The sequence below is a fragment of the Dermacentor variabilis genome, chromosome 1 (assembly GCF_050947875.1).
Source record: "Dermacentor variabilis isolate Ectoservices chromosome 1, ASM5094787v1, whole genome shotgun sequence".
Classification (NCBI taxonomy): domain Eukaryota; kingdom Metazoa; phylum Arthropoda; class Arachnida; order Ixodida; family Ixodidae; genus Dermacentor; species Dermacentor variabilis.
Window position 1 is genome coordinate 265,474,875 of NC_134568.1, and position 22,758 is coordinate 265,497,632.

At 44.9% G+C, this 22,758-nt stretch overlaps 1 protein-coding gene across 9 annotated transcripts in view; it reads right to left on the reverse strand.

Annotated features, from left to right (window-relative positions):
* The window catches only part of LOC142564100 (uncharacterized), a 136,673-nt gene that overhangs the window by 90,132 nt on the left and 23,783 nt on the right, over positions 1-22,758 (reverse strand). For all 9 annotated transcript variants that reach the window (XM_075674996.1, XM_075674972.1, XM_075674977.1 and 6 more), the window contains 4 exons: positions 21,607-21,673; positions 20,628-20,780; positions 1,410-1,486; positions 74-101 (listed from right to left, as the gene is read on the reverse strand). In XM_075674996.1, the coding sequence (XP_075531111.1) occupies positions 74-101; positions 1,410-1,486; positions 20,628-20,780; positions 21,607-21,673 (325 nt within the window). The remainder of the gene's footprint in view (positions 1-73; positions 102-1,409; positions 1,487-20,627; positions 20,781-21,606; positions 21,674-22,758) is intronic.

Sequence of the window (22,758 nt, forward strand, 5' to 3'; positions counted from 1 at the left end):
TCATATTAATAGCTACTATTGAGAACATGTGGCATTGTGTGCCTTGTGTACCATAACAGAAAAATCATCTTACCTCAGCTTCCCTGCACACTTCTGGCATGCTAAGAAAGAAAAAAGTACAAGCAAACAGGTAAAGAACAGTGCCTCAAAAGACAACAGCTGCATTAATGTGCATTTTATGCCCACTTACAGTATAAAGACTGCTCCCCTGCATATCCTGAGAAGCCCCCCCCCCCCCCAACAAACAAAAACACCAAGAAAAACATAGGGAAAATTACTTGTATTTACTAATTCAATTGAAGAAATGATAAATTAATGGCAAAGAAAGTGGATTAAAAAGCAACTTGCCACAGGTGGAGAACAATCTCACGTCTTCGCATTACGCATGCGATGTGAGTGATGAAAAAACAACTTGCCGCAGGTCGCATCGCAGGAGTAATGTGAAGACGTGGGATCGTTCCCCACCTATGGCAAGCTGTTTTTTCATCTACTATCATTGCCATTAATTTACAATTTTTTTAATTGAATTAGTAAGTACAAGTGAATTCCCCTATGTTTTCCTTGGTGTCTGTTTGTTGGCTTCTCATGATTTGATTAATAAAAATTGGGCCTCTCGGTTAACCCTCTGTCTTCTCGTTGCTCCACTGCATGTGTGAGGTGCTGACTATGCAAGCCTGTTACTGCATGCATGAAAAATGTAGCCACGCTTTGACATTACCAATGTGTGTGAGCTTAGATAACTGGCACAAACTGTTTACCTGCCACCATGTACGTTCACATGTTGCACAACACTTTGAACGGTTTGCTCATTAGCCAGCAAGTAAGCTTGCTTTATGTCATACACCAGCAGTCTGGCACAAACTGTTTACCTGCCACCATGTACGTTCACATGTTGCATAACACTTTAAACGGTTTGCTCATTAGCCAGCAAGTAAGCTTGCTTTATGTCATACACCAGCAGTAGAATGAGCTCTTTGGCCATCTGCGTTTTTAGAACACAAGCTGTGGTTCCAGAAAGCAATGATAAAGATGATCTTAAGAAATGCTTCATTTTACAGAGGCAATGCACAGCATGAAATAGCAAAATGTACAGCACTACAGAGCATCAAGTGCTCATGTGAAATTCATGTAAAAAGTTAGTCATGTTAGTAGTGCAATTAACTCAAGTTTACATATAATTACTGGATATTAGAGAACCACTAAAATTATTGTTTAGGAAACACAGCAAGCAACAGATTCATCATATTTGTTTAATAAGATTATGTACGTATTAAAAACTCTGAATGAAGCACACACATTCTGTGCAAGAATTTTATCTTAGATGTGGACTCGAAAGCACCGTGGCTGTGTCGCAACTCTGAATATAGCTGCTCCTACTGTATGCCGAGTGAAAACACTGATCATCTTACTTTGTGGAAAACTTGGTTCGACAGCTTTTACTTTTTCCACCAACCTTGCTTGGAGCACTATTGGCTGCTCCAGTTGCCTGCACGATATAAAGGAAGGAAGGAGAAACACTCATGAGACTACAGTAGTCTCTTGTAGGGCCATCAAAACAGGTGAAACCAGATACAGCAAATTTCACATCAGTGAAATATTCACTGTGAGGAAGCATTTTTCGAGTTCTACAGTGTTGCATAATGCTTCACATTAAAACTGCAGATAAAATGACCACAGGTATGAAAGAAATTTTTAAATAAAATTTTAACATGCATAGTTGTAAACAACCTTTAGTGGCAATGCAGCCCAAAGCTACAGAACTGAAAGAGAATGTGCAAGAGTTCTACTGAATATGGTCCCAAATTTGATTCTGCATTTATAGGGGCACTGAAACTTTTTAGTGAAATCGAGAAATGCATTTGAATTGAAAAAGACTACTTCATAAATACTTTGCAGCAAAAAGTACTTCAATGTGTTCAGCAGAAGCAGAGTTATTGGCAATCAGAGAATGCCTTTGATCCCTTACGCGGCGCTCCTCCTCCTCCTCCTCCAATGCCTTGCACTGCAAAGGCTACGGCAAAGCAGGACGTACCAACAACGCTCCGCCTACTGAATGTATATGGTGTGTGGTTCAAATTTGATTTCGGATGTTCACATAGATGCCACTACTTCTGATTTTGGCACCTATGATGCACTAAACTCAGAGGCTATCCCTCAACTTACAATTGAGTTCACATTGCCTCCACAATGTATCATCCCTTAGCTGTGCTACAGTGTACTAGATAGCTATGCATGGCTGTGTTTTCGCACTCCGAGTTGCATGAGCAACACATTTCCTTTCGTGCTTATCTCTAAGGCGATAACACAATTTTAGAGCATGGAGCAAAATGCCTCTATATTCGCTCAAGCGAGTACATCGGCAGCATGCACGTCAGCTAAAGACGTGGATATACTCTGGCGCGACGCAGATGTGTGCCACGTGTGGCGCAGCTACACTACGCCGGCGAAAATTTGATGCTATACAGTCTTGAGGGTCTAGCATGCAGTGCATTCAGCATGAACAGTGGTGCTCAGCATGCTTTGGCACTTTAGGCATGGTTGGCGTGGGAATAGAATATGTCATATCGCATGCTAAAGCCACAAGAGCAGAGTGCAACGTGTGCCAACTTCGCTGGCCAGCAGCATGCTGGCTTACAGTTCAAGTGCACTGCAGTGAGCATGCCGAGTTTGCGCCTTCACCAAATACAAAAGTGCACTCTCACCGTGCACATGTGTGCATGCGCTGCAGCAATAGCTGATCAGTGTGCTGCTGCAGGCCACATTTAACACACCAAACTATACAGAAGACAAATTGATGATGGCATGATGGCGACACATCTCGAAGGTGTGCAACTTGGAAAGTAGACAACCTGTATGTCAGATAATGGCGATCAAGCCAGCTCGCCATGCGCCTGGAAACACGTCACACACAGAGACCAATCAGAGCATGCAATTGTCCTCGGCAAGCCACAGCGAGCCCAGCAAGTGGGCTCGTCGTGGCACGCTGCGGCGGCCGCGGTATCTACGCTATGGAGCAGCCACAGCTACATTAGCTACATGCAACTGTAGTGGCCAACTGTGGCGCGTATGACACGGCTGAAGTGCATGCTCTCGCTCATGATCTCCAGTGTGGCCATGCTATGTGGTATGGAGTTGTTTTGTCCTGTACCAGCAAGACCGACAGAAAGTAGCCACATCCAAATTGTGCATCTTGAAACGCTGTCAATAGCTCACTACGAAGCGATGCTTTCCAAGGCAGTCAAGTGGGGCCAGGAGTGAGCATGCGCTGGCAAGAATATGTACGGTCTGACCTTAAGCTTCCCATGGTTAGAAGCTAGTTGAGTGTTCAAAACTAATATAAATTAGCTACTACACAAGAGCACAAGAGCTACAACACCGATAAGCATTGTGGGCAAAGTTTAATTCCTACATGGGTGGGCGTGGCCGAGTGTGAACAGATGGCGGTCAGCTTCTTCCGGAAGTACATAAATCTTATTGAAATTTGAAATGCAAATTTTCACTTACATTAGCCTGTTTAGTAAACTACTCACAGCAGCGTATGCTATCCGCAGAATGTTTTTTTCACCAAGCCCAAGTTCTGGTTCAGGGCCCCTTTAAAGGGCCCCTCACCACGCCACATAGCAAGTTTCGGTTATACACTGGAAGTTGTTACATGCACTCTAGAGAGTGTTCTGCTGCAAGAATTTTTCAAATTGGTTCCATTAATAGCCGAGATATAAATACTTCAGCACCGCGACCCATGATTTCAAGAGGCGAGGGCCACTGCCAAGAGAGACACTCTCTCCACTTGCCTCATCTAGCTTTCGCAAGCAAAATTCCTTCCCTTCGTTCTCCCATACTGGAGCTCGAGGATCGCGTGATGCATATGTCATGGGCCCCGCCTTCACTTTTTTTTTCCCCTCCCTTTATTGCTACACGGTGCACTTCCACTGACGGCATCGCGCACAAGCTGTTGTGTTTGTCTTGTTTCAAGCAGCACATAATTTTGCGCGTTGAACAGCTGACTAGCAGTATAAGTCAGTGCTACGCGAATACTGAGGCAGACGCAAGCAGTACATAGAGCATGATTGCGCACTGGAAGACAGTAGAAAATCACACTAATTCATTCATTCATTTATTTCACATACTGCCAATCCTATGCGGGATCATTGCAGGAGGGGCATGTGCAAGAATAGTATACAAGAATAGTATACAAGAATAGGTATAAAATATGAACAGCATGAGAGAAACGAAATATGTCAAAGAAATAAAATGAATGGTAAGATTGAACAAAATCTAACAGATACAAAATTCATTGTCAATGTAATCCTGCAGCATTTTCAAAAATAAGTCTAACATTGTAAGTTTAGTAGCAGAAGGGTCTAAGCTGTTCCATTCTCTAGTAGCAAGAGAAAAAAAAAATTGAAAACATTGCGTGAAACGAATATTCTGTTAGTTTTTGGTCATGGTTTTGTCTAGTTTTTCTGGCTGTAGATTTGGATACATATTTGGATGGGTCAATGTTTATCTGGCAGTTGATTATTTGGTACAAAACTTTCATGCTAATGAATTTCGCTCGATACTTCAGTGGCCATAGTCCTGCAGTTTTTAAAAGCTGTGTTGTAATTATTTATTAAATATAATCCTAACCGCCTTCCTTTGTATTCTTTCTAGTTTGTTCGTATCTTGTACGGGAGCCACGCAATAGTGCCATATTCTGAACTTGCTCTTGCATAAGTAGTGTAAGCTAATAGTTTAATGTCAGAAGAAGGCAAGCAGAGCTGGCATTGTATGTACATCAGAAGTTTGAAAGCTCTTGAGGTTACCTGCTCTATGTGACAACTCCATCAAAGGTCATGCATTATGGTAAGTCCTAGTGTTCTACTGAAGGTAATACAGAATCCTTTACTTGGTAATGGTACACAGACCTTGTTTTCTTTCTTGTTATTTGAAGGAGAGCGCTTCTTTGTATATTCAGATTCATTTGCCCCAATAAGTGCACCACCTGCCTATGGCTTCTAAGGCGCTGTTTAGTATGATGTGCTCTGCTTCTGAATTAATTTCATGATACAAAATACAGTCGTCTGCAAACAGTCGTATCTTTACGTTAATTTCAGTAGGCAAGTCATTTATGAAAATTAGAAATAAAATGGGAGCGAGAACAAAGTCAATAATATGGGTCTATAATTGGAGGAACGTTTTTGTACCTGATTTATGTACAGTTAAACCTCGATATAATGAAGTCGGCAAAATCTAAAATTTGCTTCGTTATATTAAAATTTCACTGCATTGAAATTCGACCTTTTATGCAAATAAGTACAGTCACCGGTCAATTTTCCTTACAAGGAAAGGGGCCACAGAATTTTCCAAATCATTAGACAATAAAGAAAAGCAAGATTGAATGAGAACACTATTTTGATGAATTTGGGAGTCGGCAATGAATGAGACGGCTTGATGCCACATCGACAATATCGTCACATCAGTGGTATGAATTAAGCAAAGCCAGCCACGCTTTCGGGTGCAGTGGAGCGACTCTGTCATGAAAAGCGCCGACAACGGGGAGCATTGAGTTTCATATCACAATAGCTAGAGGGAATAGCAGCTCTGCGATCGTTCAACTATCATGGGAATGATGGGAAGTACAGGATACGGATTGGTGTTCTGTTGACTGGCAAGGTATTTTTGGCAGTTTTGGTTTCGCTCCAAGCGCAATTGCTATAACCCGCAGTGGGACAGTGCAACGCAATTGCGCTGTGCCTTTTTTCTGTTGCGCGAAGTGGCGATAGTACGCTGGGCCAGCGGCTGGGCCGATGTTTGTCGTGGTGTGGTGTCAAAGCCCTGATGAGAAAGCGACGGCCTCGTAAACATTGGAAGAATGTGCTTTGACCGTTTTGACCTTGGTTTGTTAAGTGTGTTAGGTTGGCGCTGTAGCGTTACGTGCTTTATGAAACGTCAGAAGAGCAAAAAGAAGGCACTACTGATACAAGACACAGACAGTTGTACTTCTTGTGGCTTGACAATCAAATTTGATTGAGGGCTTCATTATGCATTGCTCGTTTATGTGCTCATTGAAATGTGTGTTTCAGGACCTTTGAGAACACAAACTTACTTGTGGTAGGAAAGGTTGCTGCTTCCTGGCTGTAGTCAGCTGTCACAAAATGGGTAAGTGCAAAGCCACGCCTTAACAGCTGCTGGCCCACACTTCGGAAGTGTACTTCATTATATAAAATATAATTAAGCATACTCGTAGCAAGCCACAGGCGTCCTAGCTAGTACTGCAGCAGATGTGCTTAAAGATACTTGAACACGTTCAGAAATTGTGACAGCTGGCACAGCCTTTCGAAAGAGCGAGAGAGTTCGCAAGTGCCTGTCGTCTGCGAGAAGTCTTGCATTCGCAGCGAGCAGGCGTCGTAGCAAACGTACTTGTAGCATTCCTCTCAAAGGTGCAACCCTTTCTCCTACTACAAAATTTTTATTTCCATAAATACTTGATGAGTATTATATAAGTACATGCATGGTTGTTATTGCTGTTGTAAAAATAAATAAACAACTATTCTTTAGCGCTAAATCGGGAACAGAATTGCAGAAGAATGCATACCCTGGTGTGCCCTGGTGGTAAACCGTGCTTCAATCTCAAAGTCATACAAAGTTTATGTAATGTGCTGTGCATTATATAAGATACTACTGAAATAAAATTAGATTTTACGAGATAATAATTGAGTATAGCTTCGTTTACTGCGCCGCAAGCAAACACCACTAGTCTAAAGATCAAAGTCAATCTGAATCCTGTACTTCCCATCATTCCCATGTAGGTTGAGGCAACGCTCAGGAGAGGCCCTGCCGGCACTAGCGCCACATTTCCCTTTAGGGTATTTATTTAGAAACTCTATGGTGGCAAGGAGCAAATGCTTCGTCTGCCTCTTGCTCCAACGGGTTATAGAAACTTGAGATTATGTATCCTCCAATACTAAACGCACCGAAAGACAGCATACATGGTGCCACGCCCCTGCCTGGGCACACCCACCCTTTGCACACATGGCAGATTACCTCTGAAGCAAGACACACGGCTGTGCATGCGTTCAGCTGCGCTTACAGCCACGTGGAGCCACAGCCCAGACATGTGCCAGAAATCGAGACACACGCCAACTTACCCTCCCCCTCGGCCCCTCATGCGCACTTGATCGTGTTACCGTGAGCTGGCTCTCCTCCCTCTCTTTCCCTTTGCTCGCACGGGAAGGTGGCACTCGTGGAGCCACCATCTCTGTCTCCCCCTCGCACATTTTCACTAACACCTACAGCACAAAGTGCGTGGCGGCAGTAGAATCTTATCACTTGGACTTTATAGGGAACATGATGCGGCTCCTCTTTGGCAGTGACTCTTTGATTTGAGAGGTGCCATTTGCAAGCAGCCACTTGTAATTCAATCATCCGACCATCTGCGTCCATGTAAGTCTCGATTTACTGTCTCAGCATTCCTTTGTGGCAGCAGTGAAATTTCGTTATGTTAAAATCACATACAAACACACTTCATCATATTGAGGTTCTAAATACATGGTGTTCAATGGACAAGAGGTTATGAAAAGTTAAATATTTCGTTATATTGAGGATTTCGTTATGTTGAAGTTTGCTATATCAAGGTTTAACTGTATTGGAATTATTTTTGCCTTCTTCCATTCGTTAGGAAGTGTACCTGTTGATCAAGAATAGTTAAAAATTATGCACAAGAATTTTGAAACTATTTCAGCATACCTTTTGAGGAAATCATTGGGTATGCCATCTAGCCCCGCACTTTTTTTGTATCTAGATTTATGAGCAAGTTGAATACACCTTGTTCTGTTACAGTAGGCTGAAGTAAATGGTATTGCGTACTGAATTCAAGATATGACAAATTGCCATCGTCACGTGTAAATACAGAGCAGAAATTATTTTTCATACTATTCGCGGTTTTTAAGATTTCCTCCTCGGATGTCTGGCTTTCGATTTGTTCTTTGTTGCTGTAATGTTTACAGAATTTTGCAGGGGATGTTCTAATAAAATAACCGAGCATATTGGTGAAGTAATTATGTTTAGCGTTTTTCATTTTTAGCTTCATACTATTAATGGCATTGGTGAGCACTTCCCTTGTTCTAGGGGTACATTTTAATTTTAGAGATCTTCTGAGCTTCTTAACTTTCCGTTTGGCATGAACAACGTCCCTCGTTATCCACAGGTTATGTTTCCTTACTTTTTTACTTTCTGTTGGGACATACTGCATGATGCAATATGGAACGACCAATTTAAACTTCAGCCACAACTTCTTAACATCAACAGCATCATCACATGAAAGTTCAGTAAATGACAAGAGTTCGAAAAAGAGATGGTCGATGATACTTGTATCATCAGTTTTGTTGAAGTCTCAAAGGGTAACGCGCGGTTTGGAAAGCGAAGTTTTTTCATTAACCGGAAGAGAGCAAAAGATCAATTTATGGTCCAAGATGCCTTTTACTATATCAACTGTTGCCTGATCAACCAAGAAGTTGTCACTTAGAAACAATAGGTCAAGAATATTTGAACCTATTCCTTGAACACACGTGGGACTTGTTACGATCTGGCTGAGATTACATTGTAACATGATATCCATAAGTACATCTGCACATTCCGAGTGATGACTCAGAGTTTGCCAGTCAGTGTCTGGCACGTTGAAATCACCCATAACATTTATTTTAGCCTGTTAAGCATGGTGTTTTAAGTATAAATGCAGGGTCGCCATTGTTTCGGGGACAATGGTAGGACTGCGGTACAGGCACCTGACTATGACTGCACATGACCCATAGAACAGTTTGTAAAATATTGCTTCTACACTGGTCACATCTTGTAACACAGTGAAATGTATTTTTTTATTAATGTACGAGGCAATGCCACCACCCCGTGTTTGTCTGTCTGCGCACAACAGCGTAATGTGGGGGAGTTATCCCAGCGTCCATTATATCATTTGAGAGCCATGTTTCGGTTACTCCTAAAAAATCTGGTTCCTTGTCAAACAGCAGGCATTCAATTGAGTCTAGCTTGTTCAGCACACTGCGGCCACTTACACTTGCAAAGGTTATTTGTTCTTCCGTACTCGGCGAGGGTGAAGTGCCGCACTTACGGCTTGGTTGTTTTTTGAGGCATTAGTCGAACTAGAAACATCGGTGATGGCTGCGATACTGTTGCTTTCTTCATCCCACCGATGTAACACACTATTTTTCTTTACTTTATCGAATATGATAGAGACTTTATCACCCATTTTTTGTTTTTGCGCCTTGCCACGATTATTTTCTGACTACTCTTATACGCGGTGCGAAGCCCTCACTAATCGAGAACACGGAACCTTTAAGTAGGCCGCAGTTCCTAAGCATATTGCTTTTATCTCGAAAGTTCAGCGATTTCAGTATGACCAGTCTAGCTTTTGCAGCATCAGGCCAGCCCAGTTTATGTATCCTTTCTATTTGGACAGGAACAATATTGAGGATAATTTTAACAATTTCTTTCATTAACTTGTTTTTTTATAGCAGCTTATACGGTGTTTATTGGACTAGAAGCGAAGTAAGAAATGTACTCCAAGCTGTCCAAACTTTCCGCTTATGAAGTAAATCAGGGTCAGTGTGTTTTGCTCTTCGTTTTATTTGGCAAACACTTTGAAGCAGCGACTTGTCATGTTTCCGACTCAGTAAAGTTTCTCAGTGTGGTCACTATCAACTGCTTATTTTCTGCCTAATCGCTCACAGGTGTGCTCAGTTGTGACAGATTTGTTCTTGCTGCACACACAGGGTTTGGAAAAGTAGATGTTTTGTACTTTGTAATAGCTTGTACCAAAGATGCACATATTTTCGCTAGTCAATCGCTTACTCTGTGAATCACATGAAACATTCAGCTTCGAAGATTCATGTGCTGTTGGTGTAGTTCGCTATCATCCATGCTTCAGCACATCGATTCAAGTTTGCACAAATTAGTGTGTGAGTTGGGGTGGATGTGTGTAGATAATGTGCAAGAAACTTACTTACACCAGGAAGCAGCACTACTCCCTTTGTCACTGTGTAATGAGTGGTACTCACTCTTAGCAATGTTCCAGTGTCTAAGTCCTTTCTTTAGAGGTTAGCGATAGAACACAGGTGGATGAGTTAACATTTTTAATCTTGAGGAAAGCCACGCATTGTGAAGGGCGGCTAACATGCCAGGCAGTCCTTATGTAGCAGCGGCCCGTGGACTCGGTTACACAGATTGATTCCATTTCTTAATAAGCCAGTTACTATTTTTGCAGCCAATTACTGCACACGTCTTCCCTCTACCGCTCCAGATTTTGCAGCATGAATGGAACACAGTGTGTTAGTGAACACCCAGTCACATTTCTGGCACACAGTAGCAGGGCAGAAGCAGTAATGGCTTCGTATTTGTGCACTTTCGCTGAGATAACATGCGGCATGCCACTAAAAGTGGCATCTTGTTCCTCTAATGCAAACTGCTCCATGAAGAGGGTCTATTATACATGTAAAGGTTACCTTGCTTAAATCTCATTCAGATCATTTATATGGATGGTTTTTTTAACCAGTAATCTATTATATTACCTTGCTTAAATCTCATTCACCTCATTTATATGGATGGTTTTTTTAACCAGTAATCTATTATATTTGTTTTTCATGTCACGTTATACCAGCTCCACATTGGAGGTCAGTGTAGTGTAGGGCGTTTAGTGTAGAATGTGTAGTGTAATCTATGAGTTTGAACGGCTGCAATGGTGAAAGTTGACACCGTGATGCTGCATCGCAACGTGTGTGGTGGCTGCCACTAAGAATTTCATTTATTATATAATTATTAATGATCATAAAATAAAAGCAGCCTTACATTTATCTTACTGGAATATGCAGCCTTCCTGGTGAGTAATCCACACTTGTTGCTTCTCACAGTGCGTTTTATCCTCTCAATGTTGAAGGCCAGCTAAAAATTTGTACGGCAGCGGCCGTGAAAAATGATGGCACTGCAAACCGACGCCATCCGCATGGGAGCCTCAAAGGCGCTGTATAACCAGGGCATTGGCGATAACCCACAGGTGGTAACAATGATGAATCATCATAAGAATCACCAACAAGCAGACACTTCGTACTTCTGAGGAATGTGAGAATTTGCTTAAACAGCTTCACTGTCTTCATGTGTTTTGCTCAGATTAATATACATCTGGAAAGGGTTTTTTTTTTTTTTTTTACCAATTCTCTTTGAAGCCCCATACATATTTTTGGAACAGTAATATTTTTTGGGGCGGTGACATCTTATTACCTATTTTTTATGCAATTGCTTGCAAATGTGCTCAGTTGTGGTAGATTTGTTTTTACGGCACTCTGGGTGTAGGACCTTAGATGTTTCATTCATTCATTCTGTAATAAGATTATTTATTATAAGGCACTAGGCACAGTCTAGTCGCACTGACAGTAGGCGAACGCTGATCGCGCGCACAGCCGACACAAGAGCGCCTTCTTCGTCTTCCTCTTCACCACAATGGCCCCCGGGAGAGAAGAGGAGCCATCCTGGCGACTTACGGCGTAGGTAGGATGAGGGGGTCATAGTACGGCTTAAGTCGGTTGACATGAACCGTGTCACGCCCGCGATGCCTATGGTCGGGTGAAAGTGTCACAGGTTCTACAACATAGGTGACAGCGGAAGTACGGTCTATGACGCGGTAGGGGCCATCATAGCGTGCAAGGAGTTTGGTCGAAAGGCCAGGGCTGTGAGGCGGGACCCACAACCAAACAAGGGAACCAGTCGGGAAAACTGGTGAAAGCGCGCCACTGTCACGCCGCAGCTTTTGACGACCTTGAGCAGCGGTCGTAAGGGTTCGCGCGAGCTGCCTACAGTCCTCGGCGTATTTGGCGGCTTCAGACACAGGCGTGCATTCGGAAGCGTCGGGTCGGTATGGGAGCATTGTGTCCATAGTACACGAGGGCTCTCGTCCATACAGCAGAAAAAAGGGCGAAAAGCCAGTGGTAGCTTGTGTGGCCGTATTATAGGCATACGTGACGAATGGCAAAACAGTGTCCCAGTTACTGTGATCCGAGGCGACGTACATAGTCAACATGTCACCGAGTGTGCAGTTAAACCTCTCTGTCAAGCCGTTCGTTTGCGGGTGGTAGGCTGTAGACTTGCGGTGAACGATGCTGCATGCAGCGAGAAGGGCTTGGATGACTTCGGACAAGAAGACACGTCCCCTGTCGCTGAGTAGTTCGCGTGGTGCGCCATGTCGAAGAACGAAGTTCCGCAAGATGAAGAACGCAACTTCGCGCGCAGAGGCCGCCGGGAGTGCGGCAGTCTCGGTGTAGCGCGTCAAGTGGTCGACACTTACAATTATCCATCGGTTACCCGAGGAGCTGCAGGGAAGTGGCCCATATAGGTCTATGCCGACGCGATCGAAGGGGCGAGCCGGGCAGGGCAGCGACTGTAGCTCACCAGGAGGGCGCTGTGGGATTTTACGCCGTTGGCACGCCGTGCAAGCGCGTACGTACTGGCGCACGAAATGATACATGCCGTGCCAGTAGAAACGCTGCCTTAGTCGAGTATACGTTTTCAGAACACCGGCGTGACCATTATGAGGAGCAGCATGAAAATAAGCGCATATGTCAGAACGCATGTGTCGTGGTATCACCAGTAGCCATTTGCGACCATCAGGCAAATAATTGCTGCAGTAAAGAACGTTGTCGCGGACAGTAAAGTGAGCGGCTTGGCGACGAAGTGTTCGAGAAGAGGGTGTGGCGGATGGGTCGTGGAGGAAATTCAGCATAGTTGAAAGCAGGGGATCCTTACGCTGCTCGTCCGGCATATCAGCGACGTTGAAGGCTGACATGGATGCGAAGAGCGGAGACACTGAAGCCACATCACAAGGTAGCGGCGATCGGGAAAGCGCATCAGCATCAGAGTGCTTTCTGCCCGATCGGTAGACAACGCGGATATCATATTCTTGTAAGCGGAGTGCCCATCGGCCTAGGCGACCTGACGGATCCTTCAACGAGGACAGCCAGCAAAGTGAACGGTGGTCAGTGACAATGTCAAAAGGGCGACCATATAGGTATGGACGAAATTTGACGAGCGCCCAAATAATGGCCAAGCACTCCTTTTCAGTTACTGAGTAGTTGGCTTCTGCCTTCTTTAAAGTGCGGCTCGCATATGCAACGACGTACTCGTCATAGCCGTCTTTCCGTTGTGCGAGGACTGCACCAAGTCCGATACCGCTGGCGTCCGTATGTACCTCTGTAGGCGCTGTGGGATCGTAGTGTCGAAGAATCGGTGGCGAAGTAAGTAGGCGACATAGTTGCTGGAAGGCTTCGTCACAGGAAGTTGACCACGCGGAGATGCCGTTGGTAGCGGTAAGCAAATTGGTCAGTGGTGCGATGATAGTCGCAAAATTGCGCACAAAACGCCGAAAGTAAAAGCAGAGCCCTATAAAGCTGCGGAGCGCCTTAAGAGTAGTGGGCGTCGGAAACTCTGCGACCGCGCAAAGCTTGGCTGGGTCAGGAAGCACACCGTCCTTCGATACAACATGACCCAATATAGTTAACTTGCGAGCAGCAAAACGGCACTTTTTGATGTTAAGTTGGAGGCCAGCAGAGGTAAGGCAGGTCAGTATCTCACGCAAGCGAACGAGGTGCGTCGGGGAATCTGGCGAAAACACCACGATATCATCAAGGTAGCACAGACATGTTTTCCACTTGTAGTTGCGAAGGATGGTGTCCATCATACGTTCTAAAGCAGCGGGCGCGTTGCAGAGCCCGAATGGCATGACGGTAAATTCGTACAAGCCATCGGGCGTAATGAAAGCTGTCTTCTCACAGTCATCATCTGCCATCGGCACTTGCCAATAGCCGGAGCGAAGATCCAAAGATGAGAAGTACTCCGCGCCTTGCAAGGAGTCGAGGGCGTCATCTATCCGAGGCAGCGGATAGACATCTTTACGAGTGATCTGATTGAGTCGACGGTAATCCACACAGATGCGTATCGACCCGTCCTTCTTGCGTACTAATACTACAGGAGACGCCCAAGGACTGTGGGAAGGGCGAATGACGCCACGGTGCAGCATGTCGTTGACCTGCTCGTTAATGATCTGTCGCTCGGCTGCCGACACGCGGTATGGTCGCTGGCGTAAAGGAGGATGGGAACCAGTGTGTACGCTGTGAGTGACGGTTGCCGTACGCCCCAGAGATAGTTGGTCACAGTCAAACGACGAGCGAAAAGTCTGAAGAAGCGCGAGGACTTGCTGGCGATATGGAGGCGGCAGATCGGCGTCTACGACAGATTCAAGAACGTCTGACGACGACGACAATGATGATGATGATGTGCACGGCACGGGAGAAGTGAGGGCGTCGAGTTCATAACAGGCCATGTCGTCGGAAACATCGAGAATGTGAAGCAGGTCAAGGGGCTTAACACGACCGAGTGATTCGCCGCGCAGTAACGTCACATGGTAGTGAGACGGGTTACACACAAGCATGGAGGATAATCCAGACACAGTGGTGAGGATGGCAAATGGGAGAGGTAGGGCCTTGCGACGTAGAAAAATCGGCGACGGTGGAAAAAGTACTGTAGCGTCTGGCGTGGTAGAGCAAGAGACGGGCACAAGCACACACATGTCGAGTGGTATGTCCGTATCGGACACAATAGTGAGCTTGGAGGCTTTTTGGTCAGAGGGGTCAGGCAGCGGGGCGTCGGCAAGCGGGAAGAGCGCCACTTCGGCCCGGGCACAGTCGATGATGGCACGATGGTGAGACAAGAAGTCCCAGCCGAGAATAATGTCATGTGAATATGATGACAACACGAGAAATTCAACAACATAGACAATGCCGTCGATGACCACCCTTGCAGTACATTGAGCAAGCGGGGCTATGTGCTGCGCAGTCGCAGTGCTTAGAAGCATACCAGCTAACGGCGTTGTGACCTTATGGAGGCTGCGACAAAGCTTTTCGTCGATAACAGAAACTGCAGCCCCAGTATCAATAAGCGCAATTGCGGCGGTTCCTTCGACCAAAACGTCCAATAAATTGCGAGGTGACTGTGCAGGCCTTGTAGAAGTCGCGAAGCTTGCAGTTCGTGCCTGCGGAACTGCAGCAACTAGTTTCCCTCGCTAGGTGACTGGCGGCGACGGAAGGGGGAAAGTGAGCGACGACGTGGTGATGGCGAACGATGGGTGCCAACGGGGCGTCGAGGAGGCGGCGAAAACTCGGGGTCGGGAAGCATCGCAAGCCCGGTAGTATCGTGGGAATAGGCATATCCAGGCGGTGCAACAGTAGCGTTAGCAGGTGGCATGCGACGATGGCAGAAGTGCGCAACGTGGCCGGCGACACCGCAAGCGAAGCATATGGGTCGGCTGTCACGTGTGCGCCAAGGGGATGGAACTGGGCGTCGAGATGGAATGGGAGGCGACGCGGGAGGAGGTGCAGCTTGAAGTCGCATTGGCGCCGGAAACGAGAACGTCGGCGGCGCAGGTCGCACGGCGACTTCTGCAGAGGTCAGAGGTGCAGCCACGGGAGGGCAGGGTTGGGCGAAAGGTAAAGACCCAGCAAGTGCCTCGCGAATGGCCCGCCGAATGGGAGCAGCCAGAGATGTGTCAGGCTGGGGAGGTCCATCGTTGAGAGGCAGCATAGACAATTGGCGCGCCACCTCCTCACGAATGAAATCCTTAATCTCAACAGAGAGCGATGCTGCTGGCGTGGTGTTTGAGCGAAGCGTGAGGCCCGTGAGAGAGTCGCCAGGTGCGAGAGCGCTGCGCGCAAGGACCCTTTGTCGACGCAGCTCATCGAAGCTCTGGCAAAGAGTGACGACGGCTGCGACAGAAGGAGGGTTCCGTGCCAAGAGCATTTGAAATGCGTCGTCCTCGATGCCCTTGAGGATGTGCTTCACCTTGTCCTCTTCAGGCATGGTGGAATCGACCAAGGCGCAAATATCAACGACATCCTCTATGTAACTAGTATAAGTCTCGCCGGGCTGTTGAGCGCGCTGGCGGAGGCGCTGTTCAGCACGGAGTTTCCGCAAGGCTGGGCGACTGAAGACTTCCGCGAATGCAGTTTTGAAAGCGGACCAGGTTTGCAGTTCCCGTTCGTGATTGTGGAACCAGAGGTTCGCAACGTCAGCAAGATAGAAGATGACGCTATGGAGCTTCGTCGGGTCATCCCACTTGTTGTGTTCACTGACGCGCTCGTAGGTAGAGAGCCAATCTTCTACGTCAGTGTCACCTGATCCGCTAAAAACAGGAGGGTCCCGCTGCCGTTGCACGGCGCCGCACATGACAGGAGCGGCAGATGCGCCAAGCGGATTGGAGGGAGCGTCGTTCATAGTAGAGGCTGGAGCAGATGATAAAGTTCGGCTGCGAAGCTCCAGGGTGAGGTTGGGGAGTGCAGCACCTTCCACCAAATGTAATAAGAATATTTAATATAAGGCACTAGGCACAGTCTAGTCGCACTGGCAGTAGGCGAACGCTGATCGCGCGCACAGCCGACACAAGAGCGCCTTCTTCGTCTTCCTCTTCACCACAATTCATTCATTCATTCATTCATTCATTCATTCATTTATTTATTCATTTGTTTGTACAATAAGCACTATAGCAGGAGTGGATTAATAGAGGAAAATTATACACAGAAAGGTACGATACAATGATGAGGGCGATGTGCTAGGGCCATTTATCTTGGATGGCAGATACAAAACTTTGGGCTGAGCATGAGCAAATGGACCTAGGCAAGGAAGTCCAGTCTTTTATGGAACGAGGGAAAAAAAGCTGAATTTAAACATATGTGTGCATGCAAAGTAGGGCATCAAGTTGAAGTTGTGATGTTGTCTCGTCGATGACTCTGGCGTGAGGTTAGTACAGTTGTTTTTTGAAAGCCTAATGGAAGAATTGACGATGCTATGCAAGAAATCTAATGATGCTATGCGGCAACATGGATAGAGTGAAGTTAAATTCAAGGAACGAAGTGCAGAAGAGGGTGAAAAGTTACGATCATAACGGTGACATATAAATCTTACAGCTTTTTTTCTGAATTGCTTCTAGCTTCTGAATCTCACACTGCTTATAAGGGTTCCAAACAACAAGATGTGTAGGTAACAACAGGACAGATTAGCGACTTATATAACAGTAGCTTAGTATCTTTTGGAGAGTTGGATAGTGTACGACGTAGGTAACCTAACTTTTTAGTGCTCTGTTAAATATATAATAAATGTGATTAGACCCCGACATGTTATGCATAAAGATGACACCGGCATACTTATACTCAGATACCCTGCACACAGTACGGTTATTGAAGGACAAATGAAAAAGAGAAGAAGATTCTATACAGAAGGACATAAGGACGGTTTTATCAAAGTTATTATCATTTGCAGGGTTGCATCAAGTGCAAAACCTAGCAAATGACTCTTGGAAGCGGTAATGATCATTAGAACAGTTAACTTCATATAAAGTTTTAAGTTTTGCAGTAGCTTGTAGAAAAGACGCAATATTGCTCGTCATTCATTTACGTCGTGGCTTGTGATGAAACAGTCAGATCCGAACATACATATGTAACCAACCAATTCGTCCGCATACTCAATAATCAATACGCTCTTTTCCAATCATGAGCAATTGGATGGGCACGAATCTGAGCAAGTTTGAGTGAGTTAGGGTGGATATGAGTAGATACAGCTTAAAAAATTAACATGCGTGAGCGAGTACCCAGTAATTTGGCATACTATATCACCATTATTTTCTTGGAACTTTCCCTTTGATCACAAATAATCCTAAGAATGTTGCGCTACAGCAAAACCTTGGTCCAGATTAGATGGTGGCTTAAGATTTTGTTTAAGGATTGTGGAACAAAGTACAATGAAAACATAGCAGGACGGAAGCTACAGTCAAGCAAGCAGTTACCAATTAACGCCATTCACAAGTGGTACATGTTCATTCTAATCCTTCTTTATTAAGTGCTGCCAGTGCACTAACCAGGAAGCCGCTTTACTGAAGTATGTGCATAAATAGATTATGCATTTAGCATGTTTATGTATGTTGAATTTAGACTAAGGATTCAAGCTATTATGGCTACCTAGAAGTGTTCTTTGTCCTGAACTTTTTGCACTGCACTAACGTCATTACTCTACACCTGTGTTTCACTTGTTTATGGTTATACAGTTGAATCTCGATAATTCAAACTCGAAGGGGCCGGAAATTTTGTTCGAATTAAAAGGAGGATTTGTTCTTGAAGTACTTGTGCACCATAGCACAATGCATGAACGGTGCGAGTCATGAAATATCGCAGCGCGCAAGCCCACAGCAAGTGAAGACCACAAAACTGCTCATGCCAGCCAACACTCACTTCCCGATACCGGCAGAAAATGAAACTTCAGGGAGTGGGCTAAGCTGGCGCCGGGCTGGAGGCTGCAGTGCAGAGGCGCGCGCGCGGAGACTGTCGACAGTGAGGGAGTTACGAGGGAGTTGAGAGGCAGGGCGAGGGGAGTGCAGTTGCGAGGAGGAGTGGGAAGGAAGCGGATTTGCTTTCCCGCCAGCTTGATGGATGGCGCTAATTACCTCTGCCACATAAGACTAGCACCAAAGCAGCAGAGTTGCTTCCAGCAACGTGCTTGCATGTTTTTTCTTTCGTCTGCTGACAGGTCAGCACTGCGTTTACGGTCTTCGTCCGGCGTTCTTGACGCGTCATGTCTTATGAAGATGACGAAGTCGTTGCCACTGACCATAATCGTGTTGGTGTTATGCCTTCTGTTGCGGCAGCGCCGTGTGCAAAAGACAAGGAGAATGAGGTACTAGGTGTCGCCTTCGCGACCTTGTATTTAGGGTTCGTCTTGTTGTACAGAATTGGATGTGGTGCACTGTCTCTGACAACCTTTCCATCGGGATGTCTCGGTTTAGACTCGTCATTGTAAAAAAAGTCGCAGTTTCACCCAAAAGGCGAAGCATCAACTGCGATAGCAAATTAGTGGACAGCTATACGAAGCAAGGATAGTAGTTCTATCGGCTGTATAAACTTGTAAACATAGGCATACTAGCTAAATTAAGAAGCATGGTATGGTGCATGAGCAAACATGAACACATCTCACTCGATGACTGTAGAAACTTGCTATCAAAATGCTGCCGGGAGGAAACGAGGCAGCAGCTGCAAGCGAAGTGACATTCGTGCTGTCTATCACTTCAACGCCAAAGCGAGTGCTGAGAACACACAGCACGCACAAAGCTATGGGCCACCGACGCACCTAGACACTGCCCCCAATGCAGATCGCTCTCAAGATATGGCCGTGCGACCATGCGCAGCTGCCAAATGCACAGTTACAGCCGGAGTAAAGCGCCGCTCCCTTCTTTCCCCTCCTCCCAGGGCGTCACAACATTGGGTGCCTCGCACATGACAGAAGATGGCGCGCTTCCTCCTGGCTTCGTCTCTTTCACGTGGGCGAGATTGAGCCCTAATGTTGGCTCCCCTCACACGCTTTCACTCGCACATATAGCGTAGGTCACGTGGCGACAGTGTTATCGCCCTTGGACGTTACATGAAACTGCATGCGCGGCGCTGAGGAGCCTCTTCTAAGCTTTTCCTCTATGGCAGGGTCAGAGCAATGCTGGTCGGAGGCACTGCCATATGATTGGCAAACTGTTGAGAGCATTGTCGGAGCATGGTATGTTCGAATTAACCGTCGCTAATGCTTGCACATTCGAACTACCAGCTGTTTTCGCCCATTGGGATACACATCACTTTGATGGGACCACAGCGTCAGCTCAAATTGCACCTTGAATTGACGCTAGAGTCTCTGCATGCTTTGTACAGTATTTGTACATTAATGTACAGTGTTTCACAGCATTGTACAATAATGAATAAGGAAATTTGCAGAGGTGGCATTCAAAAAGTAAGATATCAGACTGCTAGTCAAGCGTCTGCGAAAGGTAGGTCTGAAATTTACTGCATGCTCTTGTGCGAGTGAAAGCTCTACATGATGGGAAGGATTTCTCCTAATAAGTTGCAATACACTAATAAATGAAAGCAACGCACTGTGAGAAAAAATTAGATTGCAGTTGATATTAGTTGAACACAATAATCAAAACAGTGTTCTCCTGAGCTTGCACCAATGTTTGAGGCATCGTTAAAGCAGCATAGACATCGGAGTGTCACTACAGAAGCTCCTACATCTTTAATGCTGCTGTCAGTTAAAAATTACGTAGCCGAGTCAACCAAAGCACAAATTTTGCATTGTTTGGTTGGGGGAGTGCTAGGAGCACTGGAGGCCACTTTCAACAATGCTTCCTGTTAATATTTTATGCTTTGGAGCTTCCCAAGTGCTACAAATTGCCATACCTGACCAAAAGTTACAGTGCAATCTTCATACAGTGCATGGCATTGCTTGAGAAGAATATCAATCATTATGTTTAACAATCCGTCGAAAAGCTGTCAATAAAATTTACTGATTTTCTTGCGCTCGGTTAGGAAAGAGTAAAGGACACACATTTGTGGTTTGCAGTTTCCTTTCTACTTATTCTTTTACAGGGCAAGTCAGTGTACTTATTACATCCCTTGCTGAATGTCTATTTGGGCAACCAAATTACTGTTTTTGCTTAGTTACTGACAGTCAACTGTTTTTGAATTGCCATGAAACACTGGAAACATGTAAAATTGAAAAGTATACCTCACCTCACGAAAATTTTCATAAAGCCCTGCTGAAGAGCAAGGATCCTGTGTGTCCAGGACACCACCATTGCATTCTGTCAAAGCCATTTCCACATCAGTATGTACGGATTTTGCAGGTGGATCAGCTGACTTTGAAAAACTTGGACAAATAATAGCCTGTAATCAAAACAATGAACCTTATGACCTAAAATGCATTTAAGCAAGCTGCACGTTCAACAAAATGTATCCAAATTAGTCCTTTGAAGCAAGGGCCGTAAATTCCCACGTGCAATATAACTGAACCGTAATTTTATGAAACCAGGTTATACTAATTCATTAACTTCATGAAGACATTTTGACTCCAGGACTGTGTGCCAGACTTTATGCATTTGTAAAATCAGTATGATTAACTCCCTGGACAATGTCAACGAAATCTGTGGGAGAAAGAGAGAGAGATATATGCTGCAGAGATCTCTAACATTTCTTGTCAGAATGCTCTGCTGTTCATTTTCTTCAGCTTTTCATTTTTTCAATTTCACCACTAAACTCAGAATCCAACAGGAGTAAGCATTTCCATGCACAGCTACTGCCACAAAAAAACATGCAGGCAGTGCAAAATAATGCATGACAGTGAACTGTCACTCACATGCATAATGAAGCACTGAAGCCAAAGGGGAGTTTAGGAGGGAACAAGAAAGTGTGCTGAAGCAACAAAAAGGTGTGATACTTTGCTTTAAAGCTTAATTTTAACACAAAGTACTCATCATATTATCTCTCACAGATATATACCTGAAAAAAAAAAGTGAAATTTTTATGCCAGAAATTTAACAGCTGATTAGGCTAGCAAGTGCCTTATTCTTTGACTTCTCTGATAGCTTGTTCTATGCCTACGTGGTGCATGTATCTAAGCAACTTTAAGACTGTTCACTGACAGCACAATTAGCACAGTTGAGGTTTTCTGATTCAGTATTATTAAATGAATATGGATTTGCATTTAAGGTACCTCTGTCTCTGGGCTTTGCAAAGGACGGCCAGGTTTCAGATCCAAGACAGCCACTCCGTCTGGATGCCTTTAGGAAGGAGAGCCAAAACAAGATAAAGCATGACTAGTGATTAAAAAGTAATAATGCCACATCAAACTTAACGCTGTCCAGACAAGTTTCAAAGAATAAGCACAGTGCATTCTCCACTACATGAGGTGGGATGGGGTGGCATTGATGTGATTAATGATAACTAGCGTTTCCCTATTCCGTGCAATGATTTGTCCATAATTTCAGTGTAGAAGATTAATAATTCAAACACAAAGTATTCGCTCAGTTTTCTTCAAGTAACCCAAGGTAAGCATGACCATGGAAACTAAATGAACACTAAATTAATAAATTATGCTTCTGCAATAGTAAAGTGGCCACTCACTGTGAGAGAATGCTTGCCAAACTATAAGATATGCAAAAATGAAGGAAAGGTAGCTACACCACCCTGACATTCCTGCACCAGCTTGCTGTGAAGTCACAAATTTTGATAGCACCTACTCGTGTCTAGTTAATTATTTATTGGTAAAGAAGGCCTACATTGCATTCTAAAGGAGCTGAAGAGTGAACTTGGAAAGCTAAGAGACCTTTTCCTGAAAAAAAAAAAAAAATCCCAAATACGAGAATATAGTTCCATGATGTCATAATGATGTGCTGGCGCTGAGGTTTTGGCATGAAATTCATTCCGTTTATTATTCATTCATTCAACAAGCAATGATTAGGTACAGATAGCCTGCAGATGAGGGTCCCAAAGTCAATGACTGCAACGGGACGCTGAGAACACAAAAGCGTAATGTGGGAATCCATTGGAACGGGACGTGAGAAGGCAGTTCAGTGAATAAGAAAACAAACAGCTGACATCAGCCAAAAAGACTGATGCTGGCATGCGCTAAAGATGGCGTCGTGACGTAAAGGGAGCGTTGTATGTACAAAACAACCTCGTTCTGAGCACAGCAATCTTTCAACTTGGTGCTAAAGGAGACTTGTAGTGTCATGTCATTCTAACTACTTTAAAGGATGACTGTGCTTACCACTGCTTTGTGCTTGACAAATATTGCAACAATATAGCATTTTTTTGTTTGCATTGTTCACTAATACATTCGGCACCTTTCTGTAGGCTAGTTCAT